Consider the following 12,276-nt stretch of genomic DNA (forward strand, 5'->3'; position numbering starts at 1 on the left):
ACAGTTCTCAGTTCTCTAAATGCAGAGGCGGTTAGCTTAAACATTCAGATCCATTTCCAAAAATTGTGTCTCAAGTTCTTATGCATCTGCCCCATATTTCCTTATTTCCCCTGTTATACTTGGAAAGACAATCCAGGGTTTTATCTGAAACTGAGAAGTGACATTACAAGCTTGGCCTTTGTTTCTTCTGACACCAACACATTTGATCACCTTGTATCCAAGAAGACTATGTCAAAGGATATCTTGCTGCATCCCTTCTTATTTTACTTTGGTGGAAACAACCCTTGAAGGTCAGATGGTTGTCCACTTTGTCAAAACCATGTCAGCCATAGTAGCCAGCCTGATGATCTGCATGAGCTCTAAGGCAATTTCAGCAGGCATATTTTCATGTTTTAGCACACTGCCATAGCCTATATATATATCAGAATTTTTCTATTGAGTGTTGAGATGGGACCAACCCAATCTGCAAAACTAATTCCTGAAACAAGAAGCAGAGTTCATTATACTCCATATCCTATGATTTCTGCCATAAACTAATTGCTAAACTGGATATTAACTTCGCTGACTTCTTTCCTAGTAGACGTTAGACCTTTCTAGAGGATTACCTTTTTTCTTTACAGAAATAATTCAGGTTTTATTGTCCTTTTTTTGTACAGTGTTTATTGATCACTTTATCATTCTTCTGTACAGTTTTCAAGGAGTCTCATAGATGGATAAATACATTCTGTATAGATAGCTGGAACTGTGACTTTATGAAAGTCAGAAATAAATTGTAGCTCGGCTTGCAGGGTGTGTAAAGCAATTCAGAGCCCTGCTACCGCCCTTTGTTCTGACTTGAATCCCTCTGTTGTTCCCGTTCGTACGTGTGTGTTGATCAGACTTCCAACCGCGAGGCGAGTTTTATTGCCGCACAAACAGGGATTAGTGCTTGTGCTGCCCTCATTTTCACTTCTGCCCTGATTTTGAGCGCTCTTTTCAAAGGTGAAAGGTTAGTGGAGTAATTCAGTGTGCCACTTCACCTGCCTCTGCCTCCAAAGAATTACTTAGTCTGTGCATTATTATTAATGGTAGCAAAAGAGAGCAACGCTGCTGCTGTACGATCACTGAAGGATGCTGTGATGCATTTCACATACCTCATTTTCCACCTCAAGACTCACAGTATCCTTGACATGGTCTTCTAGGAGTTCGTTAAGTTTAAAACAGGTGACTTGTGGCAAACTATGGAAACTCCCTGAGACAAAGTGACACTATAAATAACATTACTCACAAACAATTCATCTTCTCTAATCTCTTCCTCTCGGAGTATTAAATTGTTCTATGATATATTTGATATTGCGTGTCTGACACTGCTTTTGTCTGTAGTTTTCACCAACCAGGCTTCTTGTAACACTAGCCCAGATGCCACTGAAAACAACATAATAAAATATAATTATAAACAAAATATTTGTTTTTCAGTTAAGTTTAAGGATGTTTTGGATGTGCATCAAGCTGTCAACATTTACTGTTAAGAAAACCGGTGTTTCAGAATTATTAGTTTCTGCTTTTTCCCGTCAGTTTTTTTTGTTTGTTTTTGGGTTGGTTTTTTTTTTTAATGTGCCTTTTGGGACCTATTTCTTAAAGGTTGGTATAATATTAAAAACCACAAAAATTTGATTCAGGAAACTTGGCTTTCACTGCAAGCCAGTATGGGAATATATACTGTCCTGCACTGCTATTTGTGCTGAAATCGCCAAACAAAATGTAGTTATGGATAATATGAACTTTTATTTTGGGAAGGTTTAATTTCGTGGTAACCAGTCCTGCCTGTGCTGCTGTATAAAGATGACTCGAAGGCAGCTGTCCTATAGACCTATAGATGACATACAGAGCACCTGGACTTTTCCTAAAAAAAAAAAAATCCCAAAGCACTCCCATTTTTTTAATTCAAAAAGCAATACAGCAGCATATTTGGAAAGAGAAGCAGGCCTGAAAAAAAAAATGTATTCTATAAACGAAAAACTCTTCTAAAGGCGTAACTGGAGCCCAAATAACTAAAAAGTTACTTGTTTGTTTTCTTCTGCATTTCACACAGCTGGTCCAAAGAAAGGAAAGCAGATTTAATTTTTGGTGACTGATGTTTCAGAACAGTTATTTCCATAGAGTTTCTCAATGGGATGCCTCTTGCAGCTATGAGAAAGGAGTCGTTTATAGTTCAAGACACAGAATAAAACCTTTCACGTTGCATCTAACCTTTGGAAATTCTTCCAGCTTAATTCTGCTTCTTCAGCTGGAGGCCAGCTCTCGTGAATTCCCCCTGATACAGAGCTGGATCTAAACCTGGACCGAAAAAAAGTACATTGTAAATATTTGGCTGAGGAAACTGTGAGATTTTTATAGTGCTGTGGAGTTTTTTTGGTTTTTAAGGTGCTCCAGAAATCTTTCTGAGAAACCATTTGTGATGGTGTAATAACTGGCTCCATCAGTTGCTCTCTATTAAAACTCTAAAATACTGCAATAGAAATATAATTCTACTTTATAAATGCTCATTGAAAATATATATAATGCATACAAACACCCATAGTGTACATTTTAAGTCTAAATGTATGTCTCTTTAACCATGTTGGCACTATCAGTTGGAATTTCATTGCATATCATGTGGCTGATGGAGAAGGCACATTGAAATCAAGCTGTTAAACACACCATCTCCAGTTTTTATTTCACTAGAGTATGTTTGCTGTATTTTTAAAAGAGCATTGAAAAGCCCAGGAGATGAATTCTGCTCTGAAATTGCTATTTGCTGACATAGAAATAGCTGTAAAAATACAAGCAGAGAAAAATACAGTATAGCAATATATTTTCATTTATTTGGGGGAAAAGTAGTTTTAAAGAAGAATTACAGTCTGTCTTCTGGATGATAAAGCAGTATAACTAGCATTAAACACAGCTGAAATTTTGTAATGACCAAACCTCAACTCATCCAAATCCCCAATAGCATTAACTCCCTAGAATTGGGCTGTAAATTTGATTAGCCATACAACAGACATGAGACACAAATGTTCCTCCTTATACAGTCGTATTAAGTGGCTGCAAAGGATGACAAGGCATTGTAAAGCAGCGCATCCAACCTTTTTAAACTAGGCAGGAGATCCAGCTCGCCGAGCTTTCAAAACTACATTTAAATTCAGAGTAATTTTGTGAATTCTGATAAAACATGAGGATTACATATGGTGAGGTGAGTGGGGATTTAGCAGCTGCAGTCTTCCTATAAATCATCCAGAAGCTTTTCTTCATACTTTACTTCTCTTGATTAATGTTTTCCATGTAAGCAACATTGCTGAACTTTAGCTTCTGTCCATGCTTGTTTAATTTGGTGCTTTTTTATATATTTTCATTACTTTTGCAATACTCTTTAACATTAAATTTGATGCTGTAACTCCTGATGTCCTCTGGTTTTGCATGGAATTAATCCAAGGACAGGATAGAATTTTTTCTTTAAACAAGCAAAAGGTTATAGAGGCGTCGTAGGGCAGATGTGTAGAAGTGAGAATCAGGGACTAGACTGGACAGTAAATTATAAGACCTGAAAGCTTTCCAGATCCACCAAGTTGCAGCAACTTCTCTGGCGAGCAGACGGTGTGTGCCATGGCGTGACTCCCCACGGCTCCTCCAGCCACCAGCGCCCTGAGGGATGAGGGACCCATGGCTCTCAAGCCAGGCATCGTGCATCTGGCGGCCCAAGAGGTCCCAAAGTACCCAGCTCCTGGCAGGCCAGGAGTTGCAGAGTTTTGCCGTTATTGTTATTAATTTATTGTAGTTTTCATTTCTTTCATTAGGTTGTTCCGGTTGCACATTTCTGGCATAGCTTTGTATTCTGAGCCCCTGGTTTTTGTTGTTGTTTGGACACAGTCCCATTTGGAGTGAATTTCTGAATTGAAATTATGAATAAGGCCACTTCTAAAAAAAACAATATAAAAGAAAAGGCGAGACCGGTTTACTAGTTGTGGAAACAAATTTTTAACACTGAGAATAAAACCACAGATATATACAAATGGAAAATGAGAAACAGTTTTATGGTAATGAGAAATGGAAACATGGAGAAGTACTATTATACATTTTGAGATCCAGTATTCCTTTTTATTGACTAATCAGACAGTTTATACAGCAATTGTTTTATAAATACATATTTGGCCCTACTAATGGAGATTTCACAATAATCCTTAAATAGTGCAGCCCAGCTGATAACCAGGTGATGCTCAGCCATGTGCTACTTAGTTTAGGGGGTAAATGGGAACTATTGTTTCTTCCTCATATTTGGTATTTTGTAGGACTCGGACTCTATAACCAAGGCTCGTGCATGTTGGGAATTAAATTTTTTACTCATTTTAATTAAGGTTCTTCAATTTATCTTGTCATCTCCATTTTATGGCCAGTCCCCATGAACTTCATAGTGATGGTGACTCACAACTCATTAAGTGTTGAGAGATGTGTCTCCTCGGGCCTGCCAGCCCGCTCCCTCCTCCACCAGGGACAATAGGGCTTGGGCTTGAAGCTGCCCATGCAGGTGCAGAAAGAGACCGTTTGCATTTCTGGAGTTCACACGCCATCCTTCTGTCCTCAAGCACACACACGGTGTGCTGCATCAAACAGGCCAATGTGCCACTGGTTGGGTGGCTCTGAAGTTAGAATCTCCCTCCTCACCAGCTGCCCTGACTTCCCAAACAAAGCAGTTGTGTCTGCTGATGGTTTTATGGCTCCACGCAAACTGCTAAAGTAAACCAGCTCTTCAAACACCTGTTGAAGAGTCCTTTTTAAAATCCTCATAAATAACGGCATACAATGACAACACACCTCCAGACCCTCTGACAAGGATGTGAAAAAGCCGGGCCTCTTTAGCAATAACCATTTTTCTGTTTCTTCACTTTGGAGTCTCGAACGAGCAAGTGGCTTTGGGTTTGTTCTTTTATTCAATATTGTTATAGCCAATAAAATGTATAGCCACGCTGCCAAATTGCAAAGAACAATGGTATTACTGTTGTTACGGAGAACACCTTTGCGTAGCGTTGGCTGGGCAGCTGGCTGTGGGGGCAGCTGGTCCTCCTTGCACTACGGCAGGCAAGGACCTCTCTTGGCTTTGCACAGGCAGACACCCATGGAGGGAGGCACTGACTTGAGGAAAGCACCCAAGATGATAATTGATTCACAGGTCACTCTTTCGGTGGGAATTTACACGCCTACAACAAAAGCTGTGTAGATCTCAGATATCTTGCAGGCCGTCACCTCCACTCTGTCCCCAGCTGCCAAACAAAGCACTGCAAAGACAAAGGCTTGAACATATGGGTAAATAAGCAGCCCAGTTCCCTACATTACTGGGCTTCGCCAGATTTCCCCACTTTCTAATCAAGAACTCCTCTCACTGATTCCCTTGCCCCAAAAGAAAGTAGACACTCTCCTATGCTGCGAGGGAGTGAGAGGATGAGCTTGTACCTTCTAAATCCTTCCAAAGATCTATGTTGTTGAAATACTTCCCTGCTCCCAAAAGGAGATATAGATGGAAACCCACACTAGAAAACCAAACATTGTAATCTATCATCCAGGATTGGGGATGATGATATGATCCTCAGCACTCTTTCAGTATACCAAGGAAATTGATTTACAGCTCTCAATGTGAAAGACACGCTTTCACAGAATCATTCATCCCACACATAAAAGACTTTCAGATTTGAACTGGGTAAACCTTTACTACAGCACATCACTTTTCACTGACTCACATAAGGTTCTATAAAGGTCTTAGCGGCAGCACTTTAAATACGGACTAAACCTCATTAAGTACTTGCTGTGTTCCAGATGATAGTGCTGTGATATTCTTGCAACCCGTCACAGCCAGATGGCTCAGAGGCCAAACCCCACCTTCCCCAACAGCTTGTAAACCAGCACATTCATCAAATTTTGCTCTAAGAATTCCTTCCAAGTTCAGCCCGTCCAAGGAGGGTGTGGGAATTTGCAGCAGAGCTGTCAGGCTCATCCCCAGGTTACCTTACATTATGACAAGATTTCCCTGTGGCTACTCCCTAAAATTTTGCTGAGAGAGTAATAGAATCATAGAGTAGTTTGGGTTGGAAGGGACCTTCAAAGGTCATCTAGTCCAACCCCCCTGCCATGAGCAGGGACATCTGCAACCAGATCAGGTTGCTCAGAGCCCCGTCCAGCCTGGCCTTCAATGTCACCAGGGATGGGGCATCTACCACCTCTCTGGACAACCTGTTTCAGTATTTTACCACCCTCATTGTAAAAAATTCTGCCCCTTCCCATTGACCAGGTTCCCTATTTACCCGGCAGTGCCTCAAACCTCATTCCAGCCATGAACAATTTGCATTCCTTAAATACCCATAGATTGTTAGCCTCCTATTTGCACAGAACAAAATCCTTCTGCTAATCCCCTATACAGTTCTCCTTGGCTAAGGAGTTAAAGGTGACATACTTTCTAGTCTGAAACTTTTAAAATGGATCTTAGATCAGATATGCTTCTTTGACACTCATGCATGTTAAAAATAGCAAAGTCCAGGCCTCAGTGACCTCCTCTGGATATATTAAGATAATAAAAGTAATCATATGCAGTAAGTGTTTGCAGGACTGAGACTACAGGGACTTAGTACACCACAGTCACAGTGATAACTTGCCTTACTAATTTAGTAGCTGCACATTTAAGATTCAAATCATGGACTCTTCCTGAAAGTAGCAAAAGATTTTTTTCGTTAGATATTATCCAGTAATATTCAGTAATGTTGGCAGTAAGCCAATCAATTCATTTTTGGCTAAACTGAAACATTTCTCCTGTCATAAACTCTTATCATCAACAAACAAACAAAAAAGCCCAAATTTACTCTTGCTTTGTGGACGGCCTGACATCTAGTCCCAGGAATTTCAGAGGTTAATGATGCAAACACCACACTCAGATTATGACTGTACTGGGGAAGCTGAAATTTGTATTGTTGAATGGCACCATCTTCAGTCAACTACAAAGCTGATGATTAACTAGCTTTAAGAAGATGTCATGTTCATCTGTCCTAAGTCACAAAAAACCCCATGGTATCAGTGGTTCTGAACTTGCATGGTATGGTGGTAGAATCTCAGGAAATTTAGTGTTGCAGCAGAAATAGCAAGAGTATGGTCTCCCAAAAAAGGGAAAATCTCTATACCTTTTGTCTGCTTTGAACTGAGAAGAGAAACATGGTGATGACATACAGTGACTTAAGGGAAAGTCTTGGTTTATATGTTTTAGAGGGCTGATTAGTTTTGTTTAATAATTTGTGAAGTAATTTGTAGATCCAGATTAATGTAAAAATACCTTTTCAGGATGTTTCTTCATTTCAGAATTAGAGAAACAGCTTGAGAAGACCAAGTCATGCAGCATTCTGGCCATATAAATGCTCAGAAAGATCCCACAAATTAAATACCAGTTCCCAAAGACTGGAATTACCTTTTGCTCCTTTCAAAATAGTACTTACTGCCCTAATTCCTCATCTTTTTTCTAATGCTTCAAAACTAAAAGTATTCAAAAAGAAACACTTAACCCTATAATAGAATTCAAGCCCATCCTCCTCTTAGGTGATAATGTAGGTATTTTTGGGAGTCTAATACCATAAATAAATGACATAGTATGTTTATACTTGTCACCTGAAAGAGACTTTTAGCTCAAAATAAAATTACTGGAACATTAGTTTGTGAGGCAGAATTTTAGAAAAAAGGTTTTTTAATTAAATGTTTGCCAGAAATGTATAGCTAACTGCCAGCCCACTGACTCCTCCCCATCTTCCTCTTCCCTTCCTCCTGTATGCACGCACGCTTTCAAAATGGGACTAGTGTCTGTAGGCACCTTGTTCTTACAGTTAAACCCAGGAGAACTCAATGAATATGGATCTAAGAAGAGCTTTTTGGTCCATTCAAGGCTGACAAGTACTTCACGGTTTGTGTTTCCTTTTCAGCTGACCCCCTGGTTGGAAGTATTGCCACTCAGTACATGACTAACAGAGCAGAGCACGACAGAATGGCCAGACAGTGGACCAAGCGATACGCCACATAGGAACCTACTCTAGGATTTGCTGGACCTGTGCAAGCACATTCACTAAGTGCATCAATAGCCCTTCCCTCCATTCTTATTTTTTATTAAATTTTGAACCATTTTGTGACAAAAGGTTGTCCTTACTTTCTTTTTTGGTTTTATGTTTATTTTTATTTGTTTGGGGTTTTTTTGTTCTGTTAACTTGAAAGTTGTTTCCCTCAAATGTAGACAGGGAATTTTGGTTATCAGTGCAAAGAATGTTGGATCTGTAATAGTATAGAGCTTTGTCACAAAGCTTTGTATTAATGTGTGGGGTTTTTTTCTTTCATGTGGTTTTTGGGAAAACAAACAAATTCAGAATTATATCTCGTTTCTACTTAAATGTAGTGTTTAGGGTTATTTTTTTGTACTGAAGTCTTTAATGGTGGGTGCATGCTACTGGGAACAAGTTTTGTATAAAAGCTTAAAATCAAGAATCACTGTGCATTACTAAGACTGTGTTTATCACTAGCCTTCTGTTTCCCACGCAAAAGGCTATTGTGTTGAACAAATTAATATGTATTTTGATTTACTTAAAAAAAAAAAAAGTGCTTGTAAATTTCTTAGGGACCTGCCACTTTTGACTGTGGATCAGTTGATGTACACTTGTATTATTAAAGCACTCAATAAAACACTGTGGCTGATAAATGCACTTCTTGCAAGACGGTGCTTTTGCATTTGTGCAGTATAGGCTGCGTAGTCCTCACATAATACAACTGCAGGTTAAGCAACTATTTCTAGACCTGAACTATTAATTTCTTCTCAACAATGCATTTCTTAGCTTATAATTCTTCATGGTGTATATCTTTTCACGTACAAACATCTTCCGAATTTTAAGGCCTTTCTTTCGGGTGCCAGTGCTCAGCTATTCTGAAGCCTCTTGCTGTATCTTTTATACTATGGCTTCACTATATCCATCTTGTTACATTTAAAATAGTTGGCTATAAAAATAGCCTTGCAGTGAAAGCAGAATATTGATGATGATTTTATACAGCAGGCCTCATTTTGCCTTTCTCCAAGCTCTTTAACTGTAAAAGCAACTGTTATTAAAAAAAATAAATGAAGGTTTTCAATGGGAAAATTGAGCCCGTTGCACCAATCATTCCCAGCAGGTTCAATGGCAAGGGTATTTCTATTCAGATTTGACCTTCAGGCTAATTTTAGATATGCAGCCATAGAAGGAAAACTTCTACTTGGCTAAGGAAATGTGTGGGTGTTGTGATTTAGAAAATACATACTGTGATACTGATATCTAAATGTTCTTTGTGTTGCAAGGCACATTGGAAAATCCCTGTCTCATATAATTAAATGTTATAGATGCTATATACAGTGCCTGCCTGCCCTGTCCTCTCTCTCCTGCCTTTTATGTTTAAAGAAGATGTTATCTTAAAGAAGATACATTACAATAGCAACACTATAAACATACAGGGGGACCCGATCCCGTTACCCTCCAACACAATCCAACCGTCTTGAAAATGAAAGCAGTCAAGGTGACACCATGGGGCCTCTATGCCAACCACTGCACTGCTCAGCGTTTCCATGCTGTTTGGTTTTTCTCTCCACCATTTGCGAATAACTGAACAGACATCCAGCTTGAATCTGCTGGTGAGTTGTCCTCTCTGTGAAGAGAAGCTGAACGTTGACTTTGTTGTAGGTGGTATATAGCTACCGCTCCAAGAACCACAGGGATCTCAAAGAAATAATCAGCCTCTTTTGATCAAAGCAAACAGCAAGTCTTCTGGTGTCTACAGAAGCCAACTGTTTACAAGCCTAGCCATACAACATTTTGAGGCCAACAGATCCTAAATATAGGCATGAAAGAACAATAACAGTTCAAATATAAAACAAAACCCCAAAACCCAGACTTCTCTGAGCCAGAACACCTTCTCAGGACAACTGTTATATGTGTTTTCCTTGGAAGCTGCTCCCACCACACAACTTGCCACAAAGTACCTCCACATCTGAAGGGAACCTTCCTGCTGAAAAGTACAACAAAGGGGTAAAAAGATTTAAAAGAACAACTGCGTCTTGCCCAGTACAGTAACTGCATTACTTCTCCTCTTATCCCATCTGCTGAAGAGATTCCTGCCATAAAAGACGTGTATCCCCTGAGACAGTAATTAATGGGTAATTTCAGATTTTGTGTGAATTACTTTGTCTGCCACTCAGCAGCCATTATTTACACTCAGTTGAGCACAATGCAGTAATTTCCCAGGTACCCACTTGAAAAAGTAGTCTTTAATTCCTACCATCTTTTTTTTTTTCTTTTTTGCCAAAATATAAAGAAGACATTATAAACAGAAGAGTCTGTGGTATCTCTAATGAAGACATAACTGAAAGACAGCTGAGATACCTTGGAGGGGGAATCACAGAATTTTAATAAATGCCTATTCTCACTTCATCAGCTCTCACTTGCCTTTCTTACCAATCAAAAGCTGCACAGTTTGAATTTGCAGGTAAGTTGCCCCCTGTGTGAAGCCGAACAGTCTCTTTGTCCTAGATAATATAAAACTACGGCCTTCAGAACCACGGGGATCTCAAAGAAATAATCAGAAAGGATCAACCCACATTGATTAAAGCAGATGCAGAATCTTCTGGCATCTGCAGGAGCCAAATGTTTGCAAGTCTGTCCATAAAACATTCTCCTCTATTTGCAAATCTGCTCTAACTGCCTCCCAAGTAATTCTTTCCCTTCATCTGCTAAACCTGGGAAATATGAAGCATTATTTGAAACCTGCTGTTGTCACTGAGGAGAAATGAACCATCTCCAACAGAATTCAGTCTGCCAGCGGAGCCCCGCTGCACAATGATGTATTGGCTTAGTCTCTTTTTCTCCTTTTCTCTTTACAACATCTAGAAAATATTGGACATTATTCCGTCCCGCCGTTGCTCCGCAGATCCACAGCAAACTTAGCCGATTCCTGTTTCCTCTTTTATGCCAAATCATCTTTCTAACTTCTTCTGCATGGTGAAGCCCACATGCTGCCCTCCTACAACTGGTTATGAAGATCATTCACATGACTCACACATAGTCAAAACATATTCAATAGCATACAGTTGTCCTAAACCAGCATATAAAGGCCACCACTTCAGCAAATCTCAGTATTTTTTTCAAGGACGCACAAATGCTAAAAATGGTTTAATTCTTTAAAGACATCTCACAACTTTTCTGAGTTCACCTGCAATATCAAGTAAACAATATTTTATTTCCAGTAACCCCAGCTAAATGTCAGTGTCCCGTAGCCTTTGAGTTCAACTCAGATGAAGCAGAAAACAGGGAACTCTCCAAACTGCATTTACTCATTCACTAATTATTGAAGTGGCCTTCACATACCCCTGTCCAACTGACCAGATGATTTCCCTCTCTAGAAAGCTAGGGGAAAAAAAACATAGCTTAAATTAAGGTACCCAAAAAATCCTGTATTTCCAGAGACAGCATTTCCAGACTGCTCCAGGAGTGAGTTTTAGCAGCTCGTAAGCCTTTTGATTACACGCATGGTGGGTGATTGCAGCCAAACAGTTAAAATCCATTAAAAACAGCTGCTGTTCCATGAATAAGACAGCAATAATTCCTCTTCTAAGATCTTTCTTCAGGTTTTCATATTGTGAGCTGCAGATGGATATGCAGTCACATCCCATGCCCAAACAATGGATAGCACCTTACAGCCCTTCTGCCCTGGTACACTGTGCAATGATACCACGTTAAGTATAAAACACCAGAGGTCTTGCACCTCATAAACCCCCAAATTGGGCCCTTCTTCAAGGTCCTCTCAGCCTTTGAAATTCTGGCCCAACGCTCACCCTGAGTGCGGTGCATGCCCTGAGCTGCTCCTCCAGTTGCTGTTACACCATGTTCCCTCTCCCTGGCTGCCTTATAGAACCATAGAACAGTCTGGGTTGGAAGGCACCTTTAAAGGTCCCACCCCCCTGCAATGAGCAGGAACATCTTCAACTAGATCAGGTTGATTATCTCCAGCATTAATCCCTCTGACTTACTCCTCCTTCATGTTCACCCTGTCCTTCCCTCTGTCTGCATTCTTCTGTTTGACTGATTCTTTACTCTGACCTGAGAGGTCAGCCAAGGTACTGAGCCCAGTTCAAATAGCTCTTCCTGAAGCTGCCTCAGCATAGTAATCCCTTTGTCCCCCAAAGTACATGCCCAGCATGTGCCCCCAGGCCCCGCTCTGCTCTCCCTTGCC

General features: G+C 40.0%; 1 protein-coding gene across 2 annotated transcripts in view; it reads left to right on the forward strand.

Moving 5' to 3' along the window:
- The window catches only part of LOC135985436 (ubiquitin-conjugating enzyme E2 E2), a 210,477-nt gene extending 201,767 nt beyond the window's left edge, over positions 1 to 8,710 (forward strand). For both annotated transcript variants that reach the window (XM_065628763.1, XM_065628765.1), the window contains exon 6: positions 7,962 to 8,710. In XM_065628763.1, coding sequence (XP_065484835.1) covers positions 7,962 to 8,059 — 98 coding nt within the window. In that variant the 3' untranslated portion in view covers positions 8,060 to 8,710. The remainder of the gene's footprint in view (positions 1 to 7,961) is intronic.
- The last annotated feature ends 3,566 nt before the right edge of the window (positions 8,711 to 12,276 follow it).

Source organism: Caloenas nicobarica, chromosome 2 (genome assembly GCF_036013445.1).
Source record: "Caloenas nicobarica isolate bCalNic1 chromosome 2, bCalNic1.hap1, whole genome shotgun sequence".
NCBI lineage: Eukaryota > Metazoa > Chordata > Aves > Columbiformes > Columbidae > Caloenas > Caloenas nicobarica.